The sequence below is a fragment of the Octopus sinensis genome, linkage group LG27 (assembly GCF_006345805.1).
Source record: "Octopus sinensis linkage group LG27, ASM634580v1, whole genome shotgun sequence".
Classification (NCBI taxonomy): Eukaryota; Metazoa; Mollusca; class Cephalopoda; order Octopoda; family Octopodidae; genus Octopus; species Octopus sinensis.
Genome location: NC_043023.1, coordinates 15,333,067 through 15,360,235, shown reverse-complemented (window position 1 = coordinate 15,360,235; position 27,169 = coordinate 15,333,067). Strand labels below are relative to the sequence as shown.

General features: G+C 34.8%; 4 protein-coding genes across 4 annotated transcripts in view; 1 reads left to right on the top strand and 3 right to left on the bottom strand.

The window, feature by feature from the left end:
* The window catches only part of LOC118768135 (zinc finger protein 665-like), a 70,566-nt gene extending 55,984 nt beyond the window's left edge, over positions 1 to 14,582 (bottom strand). The window contains exon 1 of the mRNA XM_036514007.1: positions 14,193 to 14,582. The gene's annotated coding sequence lies outside the window, so the exon portion shown is untranslated. The remainder of the gene's footprint in view (positions 1 to 14,192) is intronic.
* LOC118768091 (zinc finger protein 723-like) lies at positions 5,966 to 17,072 on the bottom strand. Its single transcript, XM_036513896.1, has 3 exons — positions 16,936 to 17,072; positions 10,596 to 11,035; positions 5,966 to 6,042 (listed from the first exon to the last, which is right to left on the bottom strand). The coding sequence occupies exons 1-3, from the start codon at positions 16,974 to 16,976 to the stop codon at positions 5,966 to 5,968; spliced, it is 558 nt and encodes a 185-aa protein (XP_036369789.1). The 5' UTR covers positions 16,977 to 17,072.
* Positions 17,073 to 17,222: 150 nt separating this feature from the next.
* LOC118768138 (zinc finger protein 708-like) overlaps positions 17,223 to 27,169 on the bottom strand; it is a 184,623-nt gene continuing 174,676 nt past the window's right edge. The window contains exon 3 of the mRNA XM_036514018.1: positions 17,223 to 18,343. Coding sequence (XP_036369911.1) covers positions 17,259 to 18,281 — 1,023 coding nt within the window. The 5' untranslated portion in view covers positions 18,282 to 18,343 and the 3' untranslated portion in view covers positions 17,223 to 17,258. The remainder of the gene's footprint in view (positions 18,344 to 27,169) is intronic.
* Positions 22,049 to 27,169, top strand: part of LOC115225224 (zinc finger protein OZF-like) — a 35,428-nt gene continuing 30,307 nt past the window's right edge. The window contains exon 1 of the mRNA XM_036513895.1: positions 22,049 to 22,214. Within this exon, the coding sequence (XP_036369788.1) occupies positions 22,049 to 22,214 (166 nt within the window). The remainder of the gene's footprint in view (positions 22,215 to 27,169) is intronic.

Below are 27,169 nucleotides of genomic sequence, written 5' to 3'. Positions count from 1 at the left end.
ATATTCCATGTCTATTTTTTGAGCTTTCTTTAACTTACGTTTCCCGCTGAATGGCTTTTTTGGTGTGGTTTGCGTTAATTGACTTTTAGCACTGATTTATTTATCATAACAGGTAAGATATCGTACATATTTTATTTTTAGTGAAAGCAGAAGAACCTGGAAAATTCGAAACTCCAGACAATAATGAAAGTATTCAATGTTGCTAGTCTGACATCGATATTAATTTCGTCCGCCGTTACGTTCTGGGTTCAAATTCCGCCGAGGTCGACTTTGCCTTTCATCCTTTCGGGGTCGATAAATTAAGTACCAGTTACGCACTGGGGTCAATGTGATCGACTTAATCCGTTTGTCTGTTCTTGTTTGTTTCGTCCGTGTTTCGCCCCTTGTGGGTAATAAAGAAACAGATATTAATTCTATTTCGTTTTTTGATTTGGTTTGCAAGGTTCTTTATATGAATTCGTGTATTGAAGCATATTCTGTTGCGTCTGGGGAGAGTCATTTTCTTTTTGTGCCTTATAATTTAACACACTCATCGGTAAAATTTCTTATTTCTTACTTATTTCCTTTTTCCTAAAATTTTCGTTGCGTCTTGCAACCTTTTCAATAGTTTTGACTCTGTCCGTTATTTACACAGCTTTTCCTTTTGTTTGTTTGGGTGCATTGAAACTAAACTAGAGAAAGTATTAGATTTATGACTCAGGTCATAATAGACGAAAGTAATGTCTTGTGTCATGAGTATCATTTTAAAGTGTAATTTATTCGGGCAACAGTTTATCATTATGAAAATGTAGTTATAATTTTTATTGTTAAACCTTTGCTTTTTAAGTCTTTCCTATATCTTCTACTGTTTCTGTGTCATTTCAGATACTCGTATAAAGGAGTTTTACGTGAGATACATCATGAATATTGATCATGTTTTGAAAACGAATGTCAGCCGTTATAAATAATAGATAATAATTCTGTTTGTATAATATATCTATGGTGAGTAACGGTGAAATATTTCTTCTGAATTAATAGCAACATTTGTTTTCCTCATTGCCAGGAATATTTACAAAAGTATTTTGCATTGTGTTTGAATGTGAGAAAATCTGGAAAGGTGTTTGTATCATTTTCAGATATTTAAGATCAGCTTTGCTGTAGAAGATATATATAAAGAAGAAGGGAGAAATATATTTTCTGTCTGTATACTACAGAACAATAATGAATGGTCTGGAAATGTTAAAAGAAAGAGAAAAGTTATCAGACCAATGTGATATCTGTAAAAAGACTTTTTCTAATAAGGGAAATCTCACTCTTCACAAATGTATTGATCCAGGTGGAAAGAAATATTACTGTGATATCTGTGGTAAATCATTCTCTCATAGAAGTTCCCTTGATTCTCACAAACACATTCATACAGATGAGAAACCGTATCGGTGTGATATCTGTGATAAATCCTTTTCATTAAAAAGTGATTTAACTACTCACAAATCCATTCATACAGGAGAGAAACCATATCGATGTGATATTTGTGGTAAATCATTCACTCAGAAATGTAACCTCACTCATCACAAATACACTCATACTGGAGAGAAACCATATCAATGTGATATTTGTGGTAAATCATTCACTCAAATGATAGGCCTTACTTATCACAAATACACTCATACAGGAGAGAAACCATATAAATGTGATATTTGTGGTAAATCATTCTCTCAAAAAGGTCACCTTACTAATCACAAATCAGTTCATACGGGTGAGAAACCATATCAGTGTGATATCTGTGATAAATCTTTTTCATCAAAATGTCATTTAACTAATCACAAACTTACACATACACTTGAGAAGCCACATCACTGCGATATTTGTGGTAAATCATTCTCTCAAAAAGGTCACCTTACTAATCACAAATCAGTTCATACAGGTGAGAAACCATATCAGTGTGATATCTGTGATAAATCTTTTTCATCAAAAAGTCATTTAACTACTCACAAACTTACACATACACGTGAGAAGCCACATCACTGCGATATTTGTGGTAAATCATTCTCTCAAAAATGTAACCTTACTACTCACAAATCAGTTCATACAGATGAGAAACCATATCAGTGTGATATCTGTGATAAATCTTTTTCGTCAAAAAGTCATTTAACTACTCACGAACTCACTCATGCTCATGAGAGGCCATATCCCTGTGATATTTGTGGTAAATCATTCACTCAAAGGAGAGGCCTTACTTATCACAAATACACTCATACAGGAGAGAAACCATATAAATGTGATATTTGTGGTAAATCATTCTCTCAAAAAGGTCACCTTACTTATCACAAATCAGTTCATACGGGTGAGAAACCATATCAGTGTGATATCTGTGATAAATCCTTTCCATTAAAAAGTTATTTAACTACTCACAAACTCATTCATACTAATGAGGCCATATCCCTGTGATATTTGCGGTAAATCATTCACTCAGAAATGCAGCCTCACTTCTCATATACCTATTCATACTGGAGAGAAACCATATCACTGCAATATCTGTGGAAAATCATTCTCTCATAGGAGTGGCCTTACTTATCACAAATCAGTTCATAAAGGAGAGAAACCATATCACTGTGATATCTGTGGTGTAGCATTCTCTGAAAAAAGTCGCCTTGCTTATCACAAATACACACATACAGGAGACAATCCATATCCCTGTGATATATCTGTGTAAATCATTTTCTTCTAGAAGCAGTTTAACCTCTCATAGATACATTCACGCAGCAGAGAGACCATATTCTTGCGATATCTGTGATAAGTCATTCTGTTTAAAAAAATATTTAACTGATCACAAACACGTTCATACACACGAGAAACCATATCGGTGCTATATCTGTGGTAAATCATTCTCTCAAAAAAGGTACTTAAATGGACACAAATGCATTAATACAGGGGACAAACCATAGCACTGTAGTATCTGCAGTAAATCATTCCGTTTAAGAAAATGTTTAATTAATTACAAGTCTGCTCATACTGGAGAGAAACTATGTGACTGTGATGTCTGCAGCAAATCATTCTCTCAGGAATATGCTGTATCTCTCTATATATAAACGGCAGTTTGTCTGTGTGTGTTTCTGTGTGTCTGTCAGGTTGTACCCTCACCCCGATCACGGCTTTCAACCGATTCTGATGAAACTTGACACACACATAGCCCAATGTCATAATTCAAAACTAACGCAGCGAAAATTTTGAAAAGTTCCCCCAGTTCTGAAAAAGATCGATAAATTCGACATGGGGTCGACAATCAGAAACACAAACCACAGATGGTCTAGGGGACGCAACTCGACCTTTTTAACTATCAAAAAAAATTTACCATCATTTTTTTTCCTATTTTTTGGCTATAACTCTCTAAAAATACTTTATAGTTATTTCCCTTACAAACCCGAGCAACGCCGGGCGATACTGCTAGTATACTTATAAACGTATTCATACAGGATAGAAACTCTATTGGTGTGATATCTGAGGTAAATCATTCTCTGTGGAACAATATTGAACTCATCACAAATACGTTCATACAGGAGAGAAATCATATCACTGTGACATCTGGGACAAGTCATTCTTTCATAGAGAGAAATAATAAACTAAACACAAACATATTCATACAGGAGAAGATTCTGATGACTGTGTAATCTGTGCTAAATCATTCTCTCAATAATCTACCTTAACTAAACATATACTTATTCATATTGATCAATAACAATATCAATGATAAAACAGATGTCCTGCTGAATAAAATACAGCAAATGTATTACTTTTTACAAAATAAATTCATTTTTCACATTTTCCTCATTTGCATCAACTCACTAATTACGATTTGTGTTTTTTATTCAAACAATATTGATTATATTAATTTGCTCTGTTTTCTTGAGGATATATTATTTTGACACAAATGTATTACACTCCAGTTCCCAGCCATGATCAGTTATCCTCTGCTGGACACACTCAGGGATCCCAGGATCTGCACCCTTTGTGCTACTACCCACATATTCTGGCACTAGCTGGAGGCTTATTGCTGTTTGTCACAGTTTTGGGTGTAGAGTGGGAAATATTTTTCAAGAGCCTAATGCCCCACTCTACCTATGGTTCAAGCACATCCCCGCTCAACCCATGCAAGTGATTATCATCATACTTATTTTTTGCTAAATCATTCTGTAGAGCAGGTTTTCATGGTCTTGTTCTTACCAGACACCAAGCAGGGATTTATGATGGGCATCTGGTTAGAATGGCACCTGTTGTGATGAGAGTTACCATGTCCCCTTGTGAGAGATAGACTGGTCCGAGTAAAGTATAAATAGTAACGATCTGAGTGAGTTTGCGGTTCAGAGTCAAGTGAAGTCGGAAGGTGTCGCTTGGTTTACTTCCTAAGGAATATTGAATGTTGGTTCGTAAAAGATTTGTTAGTTCATTAGAATGTTGTTACAATTTTCTGGTTATCTTATTTATTGTACGGAACAATTATGTTACAACATCTGGGGATGAGGGTTTCGAAGCTCTTGCAGGTCAGTTAACAAATTTTTGTGATACAAAATTGTTAAATCATGGAAGACTAATTAGCTTCTTTAAAACTGTTGCAAAATCAACGACAAAGGCAGCAACAACAACAATTATTGGAGCTTTATTCAAAGAAGTCCAAAAATGAGGGAAGTACATTTTTGCCAGACAACGTTTTGGACTCGATGAATCCAGTTATAACCCAGAGGACGGTATAACTGTTGCATTGTACTACAGCAGGTAATTTTTAAGGAAGATTGTAAGACATGGTCAGACACAGAAAAAGTAAGGTTATTATGACATAAATGAGCCCCATCTGAGTATGAACATTATTTTAATTTCACATCACCTAAAAAACTCAATGAAATTTGTTTTAAAGAAACAATGGAATTACTGTCTAACATATTCGGTGATAAAACTTCTCTAACACTTGGATGGTGTTTTGGAATATAATGAAAAAAGAGGATGGTGATTTTATCACATACGGAGGAACAATTAACAGAATGTGTGAATATTTTTAAACTCAAAGAATTTACACCTGAGATATTCAGGTGTCTTCTTTTGGTAAAAGGCCTTACAACAACTGAATATACAGAAATTCACACTGCAGAACTAAATTCTGAAGATCAACCATTAAAGATCCTAGAGGGCTCTCAACAGAAACAAAATTCGACTCCCAAATGAGGAAATTTGTACATGTAAAAATGATTGGAATACATATTAAACTTCATTTCGATACTGGAAGTGATATTTCAATAATAAATATGGATACATGAAAGAAAATAGGGTAACCTATCTATTTGACAGTGGCCATGCTGGAGCAGTGCCTTTAGTCGAGCAAATAAACCCCAGGACTTATTCTTTGTAAGCCTAGTACTTATTCTATCGGTCACTTTTGCTGAACCGCTAAGTTATGGTGGACGTAAACACACCAGCATCGATTGTAAAGTGATGTTTGGGGGACAAACATATACACACACACACATATATATACGATGGGCTTCTTTCAGTTTCTGTCTACCAAATCCACTTACAAGGCTTTGGTCGGCCCGAGGCTATAGTAGAAGACACTTGTCCAAAGTGCTACACAGTGAGACTGAACCTGGGACCATGTGGTTGGTAAGCAAGCTACTTACCACACAGCCACTCCTACGCCTATATGTACACATTACACAAGATATTGTTTGCTTATTTCTCTGTTGTCTGTATTAAAGAAATATTTTCAAATTATTTCACTTTAATAGAATTTATTATTTCTTTAGCTTGTATTAAATAATTTTGACCTTATAACCCGTTAAAATAATTGCATTATCTTTTTAACTTATCTCTCTGCTTTTATATATTATGTTGGGTGTGTAGGCATGTATAAATATATATATAGAGAGAGATTTTAAAAGTATCCCGTATATATGATTTTCTAATCTGGCAACCCTATCCAAACGTGTCCCTTATGAGCCTATACAATTGATGATACAGCATAGAATTCACACTTGATCAATGTATGATGAAAGTTACACATTTCTCCAAACTGATCTACAATAAATGTTTGTTTTGAAGTTATATAATTTGTTGATATTATTTAATATACAAAATACTTGGTGTTAGATGCTAAGATACAGTGATGAGAGATAAACGAAGGGATAAGTTCGTTCATTAAATGCTAATGATGGTGGTTATCTAGTGAATATGCGATGGAGCCATTGAGTAGATGGTAACCATGTGAGAGAAGGAGTGTGAAGGAAATATATTTCCCAGTCACTGATGAAATGTTAAAATAAGACAATGGTAGGAAATTCTCAAGAGAGCTGAACAGTGGAAGGTCTTTGGAGAGGAAACCCTACTCAGGCAAGATCCAGAGGTAATGCGTTGACATATAAGGTTAATTGAAGGAAAAGCTTGTAACATCAGATGAACATATTTTGCAACCACGTCTCAAAGCAAAATAAGGCAAACACATGCACTTGCGGGTGTGTATGTGTGTGACCTGAGTCAATGCATGTCTAGGAGTCAGGAGTCAACGCAAGGGTGGCACAAAATTAGAATGTTCTGCTTTATATTAGGGATAAGCCAGAAGTCCCTGACTGCTATGTCACCTGGAAGTTTATAGGAAGCTTCTAAAATATTCAAGAAGGTCGAGGGAGATTACTCTCATTAAATCCCATTTTCATTTTGCTTTCTTGTCTGACCGCCAGGGGTCACTCAGGTTTTAGTTATACAAGGCGGTGAGCTGGCAGAAATGTTAGCACGCTGGGCGAAACACGTGGCCGTATTTCATCTGCCGTAATCTTCTGAGTTCAAATTCCGCCGAGGTCGACTTTGCTTTTCATCCTTTCAGAGTTGATTAAATAAGTACCGGTTACGCACTGGGTCGATGTAATCGACTTAATCTGTGTCTGTCCTTGTTTGCCCCTCTGTGTTTAGCCCCTTGTGGGTAGTAAAGAAATACATATTTCGTCTGCCATTACGTTCTGAGTTCAAATTCCGCCGAGGTCGACTTTGCCTTTCATCCTTTCGGGGTCGAAAGTTACGCACTGGGGTCGATATAACGGACTTAACACGTGTGTCTGTCCTCTCTCTGTTTAGCCCCTTGTGGGTAATAAAGAAATAAGGGATCTTTTCCTTTTGATAGACAGAATTCAACCCAATTTCTAGTTAACTAAACACTTTTAAACTTCGTATACTGGTAGAATGTGTCAAAAGAAAACATTATTTTCACTTGGGTTTTTTGATAAATTTGTAATTTGAATTCTGTCTATCAAAAGGAAAAGATCCAAAACATTTAGTAAAAAATGGATTAAAAGAGAGAAAGAGACCTTTGACTGAGAAAAACAATAGAGAGATGGAATAAGAAAGACATACAGGGAGAGAGAGAGAGATGGACTGAGTGAGAGAAGGGAACGAATGTGACAAAAACAAACATTGTGTGTGCACTGTTTACGTAAACAGTAACAGGAAGTTGTCTGAGTTTTTAGACGCAGCAAATGATTTGAGCTCAAATACTGGCGATTCATTGGTTAAAATTCAAAGAATTAAACTACGTTAAAGTTACAAATTACAAATTTATTAAAAAACCCAAGTGAAAATAATGTTTTATTTTGACACATTCTACCAGTATATGAAGTTTCAAGTTGTTTAGTTAACTAGAAATTGGGTTTAATTCTGTCTATCAAAAGGAAAAGATCCCTTATTTCTTTATTACCCACAAGGGGCTAAACACAGAGAGGACAAACAAGGACAGACACACGGGTTAAGTCCGTTATATCGACTTTCAAAATTACTTGCCAATAGAGAAAGAGCCAATTTCTAACCTAAATCCAAGGATCCTTCATTGGAATTTCACCATCAACAACAGAGTATGTAGGTCTTTTCAGTTTGAACAGCAGTTTTCAACACAATTTCTAGTTAACTAAACACTTTTAAATTTCGTATACTGGTAGAAATGTGTTTATAAAACATCTTTTTCTCTTGGTTTAATTCAGAAAATTCTACGGTTTGTAAGATATTTGTTGTTTTTTTCTCTTTAATTTCTGCAATTTCAACTAATAAATAATGTCTATTGAGGTGAAAACATTCTGTGCCGTATGAATATGTCCCTCGTTTAAGAAACAGTGTGGGTTTATTTACATTTGCGAAGAGAAAAAGATACTAGGCTTATAATTATGGGTGACATTTTCATTTGACACCGCCAGAAAAAAATCCCATTTTCTGTAGCGGTGTCGTATGAAACTGTCACCCATAATTATAACCCTAGTATCGATCTTTGCATTTCAATCTATTTTAGGGTTAGGTTTAGAGTTATGGTTGGGGAAGGGTATCTTCTTTTCTTCGCAAATGTAAATAAACCCAATCTGTTCCTTAAACGAGGACATATTCATACAGCACGGTATGTTTTGACTCCAAATGGACGTATTTGATTGGTAAAAATTGCCGAAATGCTCGATTTTAAAGTGGAAATATGTTACAAACTATAGAATTTTCTCAATAAATCCAAGAAAAAATGATATTTTATAAACACATTCTACCAGTATACGGAGTTTAAAAGAGTTTAGTTAACTAGAAATTGTGTTGACATCTGCTGTTTAAAAGGAAAAGATCAGTGCAAACTTGTACGAAGTATAGACGTCTGCGTGTTAATATACATCTCAGGAAAAACAGCCTTCTCATATTCAATAAGCTTGGTGGCACCCTGGTAGTAAATATCATTGCGCAAAACGTAAAACCACCTATAATTGTTATATATATATTAATTACCAGAGTGACCCACGACTCAACTGGTTATCGACGCCGGTTACTATTTAAGAAAAGTGGTCCCACTACGCACTATCGCTCTAGCTACTCGTGACTAGTCGATCCTTCGACTACCTAGCGCGAGTGCACGTATGCAAATTAATAGATGCACGCATGCGCAAAACATGTACTGTAAATCCTCGAGTATAATCCGCATTTCCCCCCAAAAAATTGAAAGATCAAAATCCCAGGTGCGGATTATATACAAGGTTAAAAATGAAAATTATTTTCTAAACAATGTCCGAGTCTCTCTTTGCTGTCCGGCAATGTTTATTCAGACACATTTTGTGATGTCCGGCATGAAAATACCTTAAGCTAAGCCTGAAAGTAATGAAGTCATAAAAGAATCATCCATAACTTGCAGTAAGCAACATTTATTAAACGTTATTACTGTTATTTCTTTATTTTCTGCAAACAAAATACACAAAAAAGCTACACGTTTGCATTATGTTATGTATACAATAATAAGAAAGGACGTTACCATATACATTTTTAGAAACCAAGGATGTTATGTAGACCTCCTTGACTCAGGTTAGAGAAAGGGTGCATATTATACACAAGGTTTAAGTTTTTCAGAGGTACAGCCCCCTAAAAATTCCCCTGCGTATTATACTCAAGGGCGGACTACACTCAAAGAATTTTGGTATGTATTTAAAGGCTGTATATCAAATAATTTTTTTTTTTAAACAAGGTAAATAATTTTTTCACACAAAGTAAATAATTATCAACTAATTAGGGAGAGAGTCAGTTTAGATGAGATGCAGTTTGGGTTCATGCCAGGGAAAAGCACCACTGATGCTATATATTTCTGGTAAGACAGATGCAGGAGAAATACCTGATCTTTTTCTTTTGAACGGCAGTTTTCAACACAATTTCTAGTTAATTAAACACTTTTAAACTTCATATACTGGTAGAATGTGTGAAAAGAAAACGTTTCTTTCTCTTGGCTTTCTTGAGACAATCGTAATTTGTAAATTTAATGTAGTTTAATTTTTCGAATTTTAACCAATCCTATGACCTCTATTGAGCTAAAATCATTTGCTGCGTCTAAAACTGAGACTAACTCTAACCCTAAATTTTAGCCTTTCGTTTTTATTTTTTTTCTCAATTGTTAAATTAATTTAAGGATAACAATTAAGAAAAAAAAAAACGAAAGGCTAAAATTTAGGGTTAGGGTTAGTGACAGGATGTTGCCTCAGTTTTAGACGCAGCAAATAATTTTAGCTCAATAGAGGGTATAGGATTGGTTAAAATTCGAAAAATTAAACTACGTTAAACTTACAAATTACAGTTTTCTCAAGAAAGCCAAGAGAAAAACATGTTTTATTTTGATACATTCTACCAGTATACAAAGTTTTAAAGTGTTTAGTTCACTAGAAATTTTGTTAAAAACTGCCGTTCAAAAGGAAAAGATCTGACTTAGAATGATTTACTGCAGATATTACAGTTCTATGGTTTCTCTCCTGTATGAATGTTTTTATGAGAGGTTAAAGAACGCAAGCAAGACAGTGGTATACCACAAATATCACACTCATACAGTTTCTCTCCAGTATGAATGGATTTGTGATGAGTAAGGCTACGCTTATGAAAGAACGATTTACCACAAATATCACATTGATATGGTTTCTCTCCTGTATGAATGGGTTTGTGAGAATCAAGGTAACGTCTTTGAGAGAATAACATTCCACAGACATCACATTGATGAGGTTTCTCTCCTGTATGAATATATTTATGAGAATCAAGGTTACCTTTTTGAGAGAATGATTTTCCACAAATATCACACTGATATGGTTTCTCACCTGTATGAATGTATTTATGAGAATCAAGGCTACTTTTTTGAGAGAATGACATTCCACAGACATCACATTGATGAGGTTTCTCTCCTGTATGAATGTATTTGTGAGTGGTAAGGCTACTTTTCTGAGAGAATGATTTACCACAGATATCACACTGATTTGGTTTCTCTCCAGTATGAACAGATTTGTGATAAGAAAGGCCAGTCCTTTGAGAGAATGATTTACCACAAATATCACAGTTATAAGGTTTCACTCCTTTATGAATGGATATGTGAGAAGTAAGGATGTGCTTATGGGAGAATGATTTACCACAAATATCACAGTGATATTGTTTCTCACCTCTGTGAATGTATTTGTGAGAAGAAAGGTGACATTTATCAGAGAATGAATTTCCACAGATATCACATTGATATGGTTTCTCTCCTGTATGAATGGGTTTGTGAGAATCAAGGTAACGTCTTTGAGAGAATGACATTCCACAGACATCACATTGATGAGGTTTCTCTCCTGTATGAATATATTTATGAGAATCAAGGTTACTTTTTTGAGAGAATGATTTTCCACAAATATCACACTGATATGGTTCTCACCTGTATGAATGTATTTATGAGAATCAAGGCTACGTTTTTGAGAGAATGACATTCCACAGACATCACATTGATGAGGTTTCTCTCCTGTATGAATGTATTTGTGAGTGGTAAGGCTACTTTTCTGAGAGAATGATTTACCACAAATATCACACTGATTTGGTTTCTCTCCAGTATGAACAGATTTGTGATAAGAAAGGCCAGTCCTTTGAGAGAATGATTTACCACAAATATCACAGTGATAAGGTTTCACTCCTGTATGAATGGATATGTGAGAAGTAAGGATGTGCTTATGGGAGAATGATTTACCACAAAGATCACATTCATATGGTTTCTCACCTGTATGAACGTATTTGTGAGAAGAAAGGTGACATTTATCAGAGAATGAATTTCCACAGATGTCACATTGATATGGTTTCTCACCTGTGTGAATGGATTTGTGTCTAGTAAGGTGAATTTTCTGAGAGAATGATTTACAACAAATATCACATTCATATGGTTTCTCTCCTGTATGAATGGATTTGTGAGAGGTAAGGTTACTTTTCTGAGAGAATGATTTACCACAGACATCACAGACATATGGCTTCCTACCTGCATGAATGAATTTGTGAACAGTGAGATTTCCCTCATTAGAAAAAGTCATTTTACAGATATCACATTGGTATGATAATTTTTCTCTTTCTTTTGTCATCTCTTGAGGATTCATTATTGTTCTATAGTATACAAACACAAAATATAATTTTGCTTCCTTTTTTATATATTTCTATTGCTTATATTTCCAGCAGTTCCGATCTTCATCAATATCTGAAGATGATACAAACACCTTTGCAGATATCTCCCGCTCCAAACAGAATGTGAAATACTTTAGCAAATATTCCAGGCAATGATGGAAACAAATGTTGCCATTAATTCAGAAGAAAAATTTCAGTTTTCCACCATAGACAAATCGTATAAACAGAGTTATGTCAAATATTTATAACATCTTCCATTAGATGATCAATATTCATGAAGTATCACTAACATTTCACCTCCTGAAATGACACAGAAACAGAAGAAGATATAGGAAAGACTTAAAAAGCAGAAATTCAACTATAAAATATAACTACATCTTCATAATGATAAACTGTGGATATAATCCTTTAATTTGTCTTTGAAATTTATTTATAGTAATTTATAATATGGTAACCCTTTTGTTACCATATTTCTGCTGAGATTCAGTGTGTTTCTTTCAATTATTTTAAATATAATAAAGAATTTAGTAAACTAACTTAGTTATCATTCAACTAGTGTTAGGAACATAAATTGTAACTAAGGTTTGGTGAAAGACTTCAATTCAAAACTTATGAAAACAAGACATTTTACCACAGAGTCAGAGCCGGTTTTGGCCGGGTTAGTAACAAAAGGGTGTGGTCTTTGAAAGTTATTTTGTTATTAAAATTATATGATACAACCTTGTGTAATGTCTACATATACACGGACTTCAGTTCCTCTTCCTTCAGATATTATGTAAAACATTATCCCTTTAGTGTTCAGATTATTCTGTTAAATGTAATTCTTTTTCACTTAAATTGTTTTGAATTAATCATGCATTATCTTATAGCTTTGAGGTTTCAATGATGTGATTGTTTATTTCTAGAATGTCAATGTAGGTTAGGTGTGAGGGGCCAGATACCGCCAGTTTGAATATAAAACATGCAGAATATCTGGGCCTGATATGGCCGGTTTAAACAATAAAGGGTTCAACTATAGGATATTGGACAATAATATGATAAGTGACTAATGTTTAACCCTAGGTTATCCCTGACTGAGCAGATCTATTATTAATGAAATTAGGTAATGTTCATGATTGTTACAACTTCTGTAACAGATCAAACATAAACATAAACTACAATTTAGTGAACCAACCCATCATGACTTTTCCTCTCGTAACTTTATTAATAATAAAAACTAACTGCACTCACATATGTTGAAGGTGTGGTCACTAATTTAGAGAAAGTGTTCTGTGAATTGACGTATGAAGATTAGAGCCAGGACAGAATGGCGATCCTTCGGTATAGGTACACACGTGACTTTGTTTACATTTCTGAGATAACAGATAACTTTTCTCCACCCACCCTACCAACCCTAAAAACCACCCCCACATATAAAAAAACACCTTTTTGAAATGTATCCAGTACTTCCGGAAGTACACCGGTACTTATACCGTAAGATCGCCTTTCTTTTTGAAACAAAGTAAATAAAACACAAAAACACAGGTACTACTAGCGAAGACTGGACCCGGTACGCGCTAGCTAGACGTAAGTAGTCGATCCTATAACGACTTGCGCGTATGCAAATGAGTTGAATTTACAGAATAAAATAGAAGAATATTTCAAAGGAAGTAAATAAATTATTTCTTAGAACAATGTATATGATTTTTTTACACAAATCAAATAAAATGTGTGTGATATATTCTTTTAGTTTTCATATTCTTTAGTAAATAATTTCTTTTTTAACTAATTAAATAAAACAAAAAGTAAGTAACTACTAGTCACGACTAACAAGCGCGAGTGCGCACACCGGGACCACTCTTCTAGAGTAGTACCCATCGCCAGTTGATGACATTTGCCGATTCTGTCTACAAAAGGCTGTATCTGCTTTTTATCATAGTGCTATCACTGGCCACATGTTTCAGTTAGCTATTGATGTTTTATGATGTTGCAGATTATTTATTCTGAGAAGCTGAAATGGACAGAATTATTAACGTGTATCATTTTGACAGAATAAACTGCAAATACAGATGTTTAGCAAATGATACATCTGTGATAAAACAACAAACAGCTTTGAATGGACACAACCAGCAAATGGATTATCTACCAAAATAATTGAAATTAAAAACCAGGTGCTTTACTGGACAATAGAATTAATATCGATTTCTGACTGGTATTATTTAAAACTATCAATACTGTCTGGATTTTCCAATTAGCCAGATACATAGGCTTTTACTAAAAAGAAAATATGTATTACAACTTACCTCTGATGATAATTTAGTCGCTGTTTTATAAGAAATATTTTTAATTACACACTCGAACGAGCGGGAAATATTACTGGAAGACACATAGAAAAGCCGACACGGAATGTCAACGAAACGAACTAACAATCCGGTTGTTGTGCGCTTCGTATTTACTCACTTTTGTCTGATGCTGAAATTAAGGTGGTAAACTGTTAATGTTTGTTTATAACTATAATAAATTTTTGAAAATGTGAATTGGGCCAAGGTAACGAATAGCCACACCACCCGTTTTTGGCGGTTACGGTTACGCCGGAGTCACATAACATATTTAACTTCTTTATTTTCATACAAAGGATATAAGCATGTACAACTTATAGAACATTGCCATTTTATGAGATTTTGCTGGCAAATTTCAAATTAATGTAAACAATAGCGGTGTTGGTAGCAACAACAACATTCGGATCCTTTCCTTTTGAACGGCAGTTTTTTAACATAATTTCTGGGTAACTAAAAAGTTTTAAACTTCGTATGCTGGTAGAATGTGTTTATAAAACATCATTTTCTCTTGGCTTTATTGAGAAAATTCTATATGTTATAACACATTTCGACTTTAATTTCGAGCATTTCGGCAATTTTAACTAATCGCTGACCTCCATTTGGGGTGAAAACATTCTGTGCATAATGAATATGTCCTTCCTTTAAGAAACAGATTGGGTTTATTTGCATTTGCGAAGAAAAAAGATACCCTTCTCCCACCCCTAACCCTAACTCTAAAACAGATTGAAATGCAATAGATCGATACTAGGGTTATAATTATGGGTGACAATTTCATACGACACCGCTACGGAAAATGGGATTTTATTCTAGCGGTGTCAAATGAAAATGTCACCCATAATTATGACCCTAGTATCGATCTATTGCATTTCAATCTATTTTAGGGTTCGGTTTAGAGTTAGGGTTAGAGGCGGAGGGTATCTTTTTTTTCTTCGCAAATGTAAATAAACCCAATCTGTTTCTTAAACGAGGGACATATTCATACAGCACGGAATGTTGTTTACGTCAATGGAGGTCAGCGATTGGTTAAAATTGCCGAAATGCTCGAAATTAAAGACGAAATATGTTACAATATATGGAATTTTCTGAATAAAGACAAGAAAAAATGATGTTTCATAACACATTCTACCAGTATACAAAGTTTAAATGTGTTTACTTAACTAGAAATTGTGTTGAAAAGTGCCGTTCAAAAGGAAAAGATCCACGATAACAACCACATCACCCACAACAATAACAAGTTCAACACAAACACCTCCAGCAACAGCAACAACAGTGGAGGCGCAATGGCCAGTGGTTAGGGCTGCGATCTCGCGGTCGGAGGATCACGGTTTCGATTCCCAGACCGGGCGTTTTGTGAATTTATTGAGCGAAAACACCTGAGTCTCCAGCAGTGGGTAGCGACCCCAGTTGTACTCTTTTGCTGCAACTTTCTCTCATTCTTTCTTCCTATTTCTTGTCCCCGACTTCCTACGCAACCGCTGAGCCTGGATACGCATTCATCCATCCGTCGATGCTCACGGTGTCGGGGGTTGGCCTGCTTTCTCTTTTGCGGGTCTTACGAATAGCAAAGGACCACGCTTCTCCCACTACAGAGGCGCGATCTTATGGGCAAATCACCCTACGATTTAACGAAACAACCCTCAGTCTCTGGGAAGAACATGAGCAATGCTCTAGAGGCAATATGAGAGACAGCAGAGAACTATTCCAGCTGGATCTGGTCAAAGAGGAATAAAGACGAAATATAAAGTTTGAAGGCATTTCTTTCTGTTTAATGCTAAGGGAAGTAACTCTGAGCCATTATAATATCACTGATGTTTCACCCCTACCATGAAATCAAACGTTATTTCTTCTTTCAGCACTAATTTGAAGGATTAATTAACGGGGAGAAGGTACAACTAGATGAAATTTCGGGCGGTTTAAATGTAAAAGTCTCCCGTTCACTGTATCTTGATATTTAATTAAATAATATCAACAAATTTGCAGATTCCATGGACAGCGAGGCTCACCAATGGAGAAGTTCTTAAGCAGATAAGGCCGAAAATGTCACTAGAAGCAGGGATCACCAAGCATAGAATTGCATCTTTTGGTCATATTATGCAGAGAAAAATCCCTGGAGAAGGACATCATGCTCGGAATGGTCAGTGGCAAGAGAGGAAGAGGCCGACCAGGACACCGCTGGCTTGACACCATCAACAGTTATACCGGACTGGACATAGCCAATCTGAAAGAAGCGGCCGAGGATAGAACTGACTGGAGGACACTGATCCAACAAGTGACCGAGAGTCAACTTCGACTGAACGGATAGAGAGAAAATAAACGCTGATAGTAGGTTAGTTTGGAGACGTGTGTGACTTTTATCATACACTGATCCACTGTGAATTCTATAATTTACGTGTGTGTCACCATTACAACATTTGGTAGAATGTTCTGCGTATAAAATGAGAGGAGAAAAAAAGAGTAAGACAACTTTAATTTTCTTTCTGTTTATTAAATTAATTCACAATATCACTGATATTGTCATTGAGTAATATGGATACATATATGTTAAGTTCAGGTACATTATTGAGAGAATGATTTACCAAAGATAACACAGCCACAAGAATCCAATCTTGTATGAATATGTTTGTATTTCGTTAAGTAATTACAAGAGAATGACATCACAGATGCCACAGTGTTGTGCTTTTTGTCACCCTTATGAATGCATTTGGGATTAGTTAAATATTGTTCCACACAGAATGATTTACTATACATATCACAGTGATAGGTCTTCTCTCCTATAAGAAAATATTTATGAGTATATATAGCACATTCCTCAGAGAAAGATTTAACACAGATATCACAGTGACATATCTAGCATGAGTGGAATTGTGATCTGTTAAGTAATACTGAACACACAATTATTTACTGCAGATATCACAGTGCTATGGTTTCTCTCCTGTATGAATGTATTTGTGTCTATTAAAGTTACTTTTATGAGAGAATGATTTACCACAGATATCACAGGAATATGGTTTTTCTCCTGTATGAATGTATTTATGAGGTTAACTTGCTTTGATAAAAAAATGATTTACCACAAATGTCACAGGGATATGGCTTGTCTCCTGTATGAGTGCGTTTGTGCACAGATAAACTACTTTTTCGGGAGAATGCTGTGCTACAGATATTACATTGATATGGTTGCTCTCCTGTGTGAATGTATTTATGAGAGGTTAAAGCGCTCAAACAAGGGAATGATTTACCACAAACATCACAGTGATGTGGTTTCTCCCCTGTATGAGTGTATTTGTGATAAGTAAGGCTACTTTTTTGAGAGAATGATTTACCACAAATGTCACAGAGATATAGTTTCTCTCCAGTATGAGTGTATGTATGATTACTAAGGTTACTTTTATGAGAGGACGTTTTACCACAGATATCACACTGATATGGCTTCTCATTAGTATGAATAAGTTTGTGAGTTGTTAAATAACTTTTTAACGAAAAGGATTTACCACAAATATCGCATTGATATGGTTTCTCTCCAGTATGAATGGATTTATGATAAGCAAGGCCAGTCTTCCGAGAGAATGATTCACCACAAATATCACAGTGATATGGTTTCTCGCCAGTATGAATGGATTTGTGATACATGAGGGTACAGTTTTGAGAGAATGATTTACCACAAATATCACATTCAAATGGTTTCTCTCCTGTATCAGTGTATTTATGAGAAGTAAGACTAGTCTTCTGTGTGAATGACTTTCCACAGATATCACAGTAATAAGGTTTCTCTCCTGTATGAATGTATTTGTGAGAGGTAAGGTTACTTTTCTGAGAGAATGATTTACTACAAACATCACAGTGATATGGTTTCTCTCCTGTATGAAAGGATTTGTGAGAGGTAAGAATACTTTTCTGAGAGAATGATTTACCACAAATATCACAATGATATGGTTTCCCCCCTGCATGAATGAATTTGTGAATAGTGAGATTTCCCTTATTACAAAAAGTCTTTTTACAGATATCACATTGGTGTGATACCTTTTTTCTTTCTTTTGTCATCTCTTGAGGATTCATTATTGTTCTATAGTATACAAGCACAAAATATATTTTCCTGTTCTTCTTATATATTCCTTGGTTGATTCAAATACTTCTCTAGTTATATTTTCCACAAGTCTGATCTTTGTCAATAGCTAAAGGTAATAGAAACACCTTTGCAGATTTTTCCAAGTTCAGACTGAATGGGAAATACTTCAGCAAATATTCCAGGCAATGATGGAAACAAATGTTGCTATTAATTCAGATGGAATTTTTCACAGTTCTTCACCATAGATAAATTATATAAACGTGGTTATATGTATTATTTATAACATCTTCCATAAGTCTTCAAGTGATGATCAATATTCCTGATGTATCTGATGTAAAAACTCCTTTATACCACTAACATCTCATATTCTGAAATGACACAGAAACAGTAGAAGATATAGGAAAGACTTAAAAAGCAGAGATTCAACAATAGAAAATATAATTACATTTTCATAATCATAAACCGTGGATATAATCCTTTAAGTTGTCTTTGAAATATATTCTGTTATTAAAATCATATGATACAACCTTGTGTAATGTCTACATATACACAGACTTCAGCTCCTCTTCCTTCAGATATTATGTAAAACATTAAATTACATATCATTGGACAATATTTCCATCTTGCTTCTTAAGACAGAAGCAAGATGGGACTTTCTCAAGATGAGCAAAGGCAAGCCGCAGCACGTCAGATGGAGTCTCAATACAGAAGGGAGATGAGACTTTTGCAAGATCAGCAAACACATGCTGCAGCATTTAATGCTTAGCCATTAAAACATTTTAATGATTAGACAGTGGTCCAATAGAATAGCTCTCACAAACAGACTATGTATAAATGCGTTCTTCACAAATCCTGGAGCTGCTTTCAGATATAATCCATCCCATTTTTATGAAAATGATAATTTTGGCCAAATTTGTGTGCTAAACTCAAATCGTTGTTTCTGTAAAGCTTTAAAATTTCCAAATGAAACTAATGGCATGCAATGCCCAGGCAGTAAGGTAATATTGCCAGCACTACCAGCTCCTTCTCAACCTCTTCTGGAAGGTACTTCCATCCAGTCAAAGGATTTCCTGAACAATATCAGACAATCCTGCATCACAAATGACATTGTTTGGTGCATCTAAGGCAAAGATATGTACGATATCTTACCTGTTATGATAAATAAATCAGTGTTAAAAGTCAATTAACGCAAACCACACCAAAAAAGCCATTCAGCGGGTAACGTAATTTAAAGAAAGCTCAAAAAATAGACATGGAATATAGACGAAACGAACTGATATCCGGATGTTGTATATATCGTAATACTATATATTTATCGGATGCTAAAACTAAGTTGGTAAATTCTCAATGTTTTTTATTGGTATAATTACTTTTCAAAAATGTGAGTTATGAGGAAAAATCCAAATGATGACAAAACATACAAAACTGACTGCTTATTTTCATATCTATTGGTACTTTTCCACTATCCTGTTACCGAACCCTTAAATTACAGGGACGGAAAGAAACCAACAGGACTTATCAAAGAGGGATGGAGGGAAAATAGGAAGACTCGTGTGTGTTATTTCTACCTGTATTCGAAAACCATTCAGTTCGTTTCGTCAATATTCCATGTCTATTTTTTGAGCTTTCTTTCAATTACGTTTCCCGCTGAATGGCTTTTTTGGTGTGGTTTGCGTTAATTGACTTTTTCACTTGATTTATTTATCATAACAGGTAAGATATCGTACATATTTTATTTTTAGTGAAAGCAGAAGAACTGGAAAGAAGAAAGACAATTCGAAACTCAGACAATAATGAAAGTATTCAATGTTGCTAGTCTGACATCGATATTAATTCGTCCGCCGTTACGTTCTGGGTTCAAATTCCGCCAAGGTCGACTTTGCCTTTCATCCTCCGGGATCGATAAATTAAGTACCAGTTACGCACTGGGGTCAATCTGATCGACTTATTCCGTTTGTCTGTCCTTGTTTGTCCCGTCCGTGTTTCGCCCCTTGTGGGTAATAAAGAAACATAATTCTATTTCGTTTTTGGATTTGGTTTGCAAGGTTCTTTATATGAATTCGTGTATTGAAGCATATTCTGTTGTGTCTGGGGAAAGTCATTTTCTTTTTGTGCCTTATAATTTAACACACGCATCGGTAAAATTTTGCAGTTGTTTCTTACTTATTTACTTTTTTCCTAAAATTTTCGTTGTAGGATCGACTACTTACGACTAGCTAGCGCGTACCGTGTCCAGTCTTCGTTAGCAGTACCTATGCTTTTGTGTTTTATTTACTTTGTTTTAAAAAGAAAGGCGATCTTACGGTATAAGTACCGATGTACTTCCGGAAGTACCGGATATATTTCAAAAAGGTGTTTTTTTATATGTGGGGGTTAGGGTTATCTTTAGAAATGTAAACAAAGTCACGTGTGTACCTATACCGAAGGATCGCCATTCTGTCCTGGCTCTAATCTTCATACGTCAATTCACAGAACACTTTCTCTAAATTAGTGACCACACCTTCAACATATGTGAGTGCAGTTTGTTTTTATTATTAATAAAGTTACCAGAGGAAAAGTCATGATGGGTTGGTTCACTAAATTGTAGTTTATGTTTATGTTTGATCTGTTACAGAAGTTGTAACAATCATGAACATTACCTAATTTCATTAATAATAGATCTGCTCAGTCAAGGATAACCTAGGGTTAAACAGTAGTCACTTATCATATTATTGTTCAATATCCTATAGTTGAACCCTTTATTGTTTAAACCGGCCATATCAGGCCCAGATATTCTGCATGTTTTATATTCAAACTGGCGGTATCTGGCCTCTCACACCTAACCTAGAAATAAACAATCACATCATTGAAACCTCAAAGCCATAAGATAATGCATGATTAATTCAAAACAATTTGAGTGAAAAAGAATTACATTTAACAGAATAATCTGAACACTAAAGGGATAATGTTTTACATAATATCTGAAGGAAGAGGAACGGAAGTCCGTGTATATGTAGACATTACACAAGGTTGTATCATATAATTTTAATAACAAAATAAATTTCAAAGACCACACCCTCTTGTTACTAACCCGGCCAAAACCGGCTCTGGCTCTGTGGTAAAATGTCTTGTTTTCATAAGTTTTGAATGAAAATCTTCCACCAAACCTTAGTTCCAATTTATGTTACTAACACTAGTTGAATGATAACTAAGTTAGTTTACTAAATTCTTTATTATATTTAAAATAATTGAAAGAAACACACTGAATCTCAAAAGAAATATGGTAACAAAAGGGTTACCATATTATAAATTACCATAAATAAATTTCAAAGACAAATTAAAGGATTTTATCCACAGTTTATCATTTTGAAGATGTAGTTATATTTTTTTTATAATTGAATCTCTGCTTTTTAAGTCTTTCCTATATCTTCTTCTGTTTCTGTGTCATTTCAGGAGGTGAAATGTTAGTGATACTTCATGAATATTGATCATCTAATGGAAGATGTTATAAATATTTGACATAACTCTGTTTATACGATTTGTCTATGGTGGAAAACTGAAATATTTCTTCTGAATTAATGGCAACATTTGTTTCCATCATTGCCTGTAATATTTGCTAAAGTCTTTCACATTCTGTTTGGAGTGGGAGATATCTGCAAAGGTGTTTGTATCATCTTCAGATATTGATGAAGATCGGAACTGCTGGAAATATTAGCAATAGAAATATATAAAAAAGGAAGCAAAATTATATTTTGTGTTTGTATACTATAGAACAAAAATGAATCCTCAAGAGATGACAAAAGAAAGAGAAAAATTATCACACCAATGTGATATGTGTAAAAAGACATTTTCTAATAAGCGAAATCTCACTGTTCACAAATTCATTCATGCAGAGGGGAAGCCATATGACTGTGATGTCTGTGGTAAATCATTCTCTCAGAAAAGTAACCTTACCTCTCACAAATCCATTCATACAGGAGAGAAACCATATGAATGTGATATTTGTTGTAAATCATTCTCTCAGAAAATTCACCTTACTAGACACAAATCCATTCACACAGGTGAGAAACCATATCAATGTGATATCTGTGGAAATTCATTCTCTGATAAATGTCACCTTTCTTCTCACAAATACATTCATACAGGTGAGAAACCATATGAATGTGATATTTGTGGTAAATCATTCTCCCATAAGCACATCCTTACTTCTCACATATCCATTCATACCGGAGTGAAACCATATCACTGTGATATTTGTGGTAAATCATTCTCTCAAAGGAATGGCCTTTCTTATCACAAATCTGTTCATACTGGAGAGAAACCAAATCAGTGTGATATTTGTGGTAAATCATTCTCTCAGAAAAGTAGCCTTACCACTCACAAATACATTCATACAGGAGAGAAACCTCATCAATGTGATGTGTGTGGAATGTCATTCTCTCAAAAAAGTAGCCTTGATTCTCATAAATACATTCATACGGGTGAGAAACCATATCAGTGTGATATTTGTGGAAAATCATTCTCTCAAAAAAGTAACCTTGATTCTCATAAATATATTCATACAGGAGAGAAACCTCATCAATGTGATGTCTGTGGAATGTCATTCTCTCAAAGACGTTACCTTGATTCTCACAAACATATTCATACAGGAGAGAAACCATATCAATGTGATATCTGTGGAAATTCATTCTCTGATAAATGTCACCTTTCTTCTCACAAATACATTCACAGAGGTGAGAAACAATATCACTGTGATATTTGTGGTAAATCATTCTCTCATAAGCACATCCTTACTTCTCACATATCCATTCATACAGGAGTGAAACCTTATAACTGATATTTGTGGTAAATCATTCTCTCAAAGGACTGGCCTTTCTTATCACAAATCTGTTCATACTGGAGAGAAACCAAATCAGTGTGATATCTGTGGTAAATCATTCTCTCAGAGAGAAACCTTATCAATGTGATATTTGTGGTAAATCGTTCTTCCATAAGCGTAGCCTTACTCATCACAAATCCATTCATACTGGAGAGAAACTATGAGTGTGATATTTGTGGTATACCACTGTCTTGCTTAACCTCTCATAAAAACATTCATACAGGAGAGAAACCATAGAACTGTAATATCTGCAGTAAATCACTCTAAGCCGGATCTTTTCCTCTTGAACGGCAGTTTTCAACAAAATTTCTAGTTAACTAAACACTTTTAAACTTCGTATACTGGTAGAATGTATTAAAATAAAACATTTTTTTCTCTTGGCTTTCTTGAGAAAATTGTAATTTGTAAGTTTAACGCAGTTTAATTTTTCAAACTTTAACCAATCCTATACCCTCTATTGAGCTAAAATTATTTGCTGCGTCTAAAACTGAGGCAACATCCTGTCACTAACCCTAACCCTAAATTTTAGCCTTTCGTTTTTTTTTTTTTCTTAATTGTTACGCGTGTCTAAAATTATTGGTTTTGTTTTTGTCGAGTTTTTGCTTTTGTTTTAGCCTTTCGTTTTTTTTTTTCTTAATTGTTATCCATAAATTAATTTAACAATTGAGAAAAAAAATAAAAACGAAAGGCTAAAATTTAGGGTTAGGGTTAGTCTCAGTTTTAGACACAGCAAATGATTTTAGCTCAATAGAGGTCATAGGATTGGTTAAAATTCGAAAAATTAAACTACATTAAACTTACAAATTACAATTGTCTCAAGAAAGCCAAGAGAAAGAAACGTTTTCTTTTCACACATTCTACCAGTATACGAAGTTTAAAAGTGTTTAATTAACTAGAAATTGTGTTGAAAACTGCCGTTCAAAAGAAATAGATCAGGTATTCTCTCCTGCATCTGTCTTACCAGAAATATATAGCATCAGTGGTGCTTTTCCCTGGCATGAACCCAAACTGCATTATTATTATTGTATATATAACATAATGCAAACGTGTAGCTTTTTTGTGTATTTTGTTTGCAGAAAATAAAGAAATAACAGTAATAACGTTTAATAAATGTTGCTTACTGCAAGTCATGGTTGATTCTTTTATGACTTCATTGCTTTCAGGCTTAGCTCAAGGTATTTTCATGCCAGACATCACAAAATGTGTCTGAATAAACATTGTCGGACAGCAAAGAGAGACTCGGACATTGCTTAGAAAATAATTTTCATTTTTAACCTTGTATATAATCCACACCTGGGATTTTGACCTTTAAATTTTTTGGGGGAAAATGCGGATTATACTCGATGATTTACAGTACATGTTTTGCGCATGCGTGCATCTATTAATTTACATACGTGCACTCGCGCTAAGTAGTCGAAGGATTGACTTGTCACGACTAGCTAGAGCGATAGTGCGCAGTGGGACCACTTTTCTTAAATAGTAACCGGCGTCGATAACCAGTTGAGTCGTGGGTCACTCTGGTAATTAATATATATATAACAATTATAGGTGGTTTTACGTTTTCCACAATGATATGTACTTCCAGGGTGCCACCAAGCTTATTGAATATGAGAAGGCTGTTTTTTCCTTCCTGAGATGTTAAACACGCAGACGTCTGTACTTCGTACAAGTTTGCACTGATATTTTCCTTTTGAACGGCATATGTCAACACAATTTCTAGTTAACTAAACACTTTTAAACTTCGTATACTGGTAGAATGTGTTTATAAAACATCATTTTTTCTTGGCTTTATTGAGAAACTTCTATAGTTTGTAACATATTTCAACTTTAAAATCAAGCATTTCGGCAATTCTAACCAATCAAATACGTCCATCTGGAGTCAAAACAAACCGTGCTGTATGAATATGTCCCTTGTTTAAGAAACAGAGTGGGTTTATTTACATTTGCGAAGAAAAAAAGATACCCTTCCCCCACCCCTAACCATAACTCTAAACCTAACCCTAAAATAGATTGAAATGCAAAGATTGATATTAGGGTTATAATTGTGGGTGACAGTTTCATACGACACCGCTATAGGAAATGGGATTTTTTTCTCGCGGTGTCAAATGAAAATGTCACCCATAATTATAACCCTAGTATCGATCTTTGCATTTCAATCTATTTAGGTTTAGGGGTGGGGGAGGGTATCTTTATCGTACCACTACTGCATAAATCTCTATGAGATATTTAGAAATGTATTGGTTCTTTTCGGTTTGAACGGCAGTTTTTAACGGTGTCATATGAAATTGTCACCCATTATTTGACCCTAGTATCAATCTATTGCATTTCAATATCTTTTAGGGTTAGGGGTGGGGGGAAGGGTATCTTTTTTTTCTTCAGAAATGTAAATACACCCAATCTGTTTCTTAAACGAGGGACATATTCAAACGGCACAGAATGTTTTCACCTCAATAGACGTCATTGATTGGTTGAAATAGCAGAAATTGAAGGGAAAAAAAACAAATATCTTACAAACCGTAGAATCTTCTCAATAAAGCCAAGAAAAAATGATGTTTTATAAACACATTCTACCAGAATACGAAGTTTAAAAGTGTTTAGTTACCTAGAAATTATGTTAAAAACTACCGTTCAAACCGAAAAGACCTACCTACTCTGTTGTTGATGGTGAAATTCCAATGAAGGATCCTTGGATTTAGGTTAGGAATTGGCTCTTTCTCTATTGGGAAGTAATTTTGATATAAAACTGAACAATGGTATACATATATACATACGTACGTACATACATGCAGACTGTTGCTATAGCAACGAAGCTAAGATACACAGAGTGAAGCCATTTGGGAAAGATTGACTCTAAACTCTGCTGTGCATTCACACTAAGTGTTAACATTCTAGCTCCCTTCTGCTGTTTGCAGCAATGCTTGGAAGGAAGGTGTGTAGCGTGTGATTGTCACAATGAGCATGATAGAAAGTTGAGCAGAGAATCTGCATCAGATTTTGCCTAAATCAGGGCAACCTCTCGGGCAAACTGCTCAAGCCCACTCAAATTTTTGTAATTCTCGACACAATCAAGGGAATCTTGTATAACTTATTTTGAATTTTTTCCTTTTGATAGACAGAATTAAACCCAATTTCTAGTTACTAAACAACTTGAAACTTCGTATACTGGTAGAATGTGTCAAAATAAAACATTATTTTCATTGGGTTTTTTGATAAATTTGTAATTGTAACTTTAACTTTAACGTAGTTTAATTCTTCGAATTTTACCAATGAATCGCCAGTATTTGAGCTCAAATCATTTGCTGCTGCGTCTAAAAACTCTGACAACTTCCTGTTACTGTTTTACGTAAACAGTGCACACACAATGTTTGTTTTTGTCACATTCGTTCCCTTCTCTCACTCAGTCCATCTCTCTCTCTCCTCTCTCCCCTGTATGTCTTTCTTATTCCATCTCTCTCTATTGTTTTTCTCAGTCAAAGGTCTCTTTCTCTCTTTTAAAATCCATTTTTTACTAAATGTTTTGGATCTTTTCCTTTTGATAGACAGAATTCAAATTACAAATTTATCAAAAACCCAGTGAAAATAATGTTTTCTTTTGACACATTCTACCAGTATACGAAGTTTAAAAAGTGTATAGTTAACTAGAAATGGTTGGGTTGAATTCTGTCTATCAAAAGGAAAAGATCCCTATCTCCTTATTACCCACAAGGGGCTAACACAGAGAGGACAAATAAGGACAGACACACACGGTTTAAGTCGTTATATCGCCCCCTGCGTAACTTTCAACCCCGAAAGGATGAAAGGCAAAGTCGACCTCGGCGGAATTTGAACTCAGAACGTAATGGCAGACCGAAATATGTATTTCTTTACTACCACAAGGGGCTAAACGAGGACAGACACACAGATTAAGTCGATTACATCGACCAGTGCGTAACTGGTACTTATTTAATCAACGTCTGAAGGATGAATGCAAAGTCGACCTCGGCGGAATTTGACTCACAGAATGATTACGGAGATGAAATA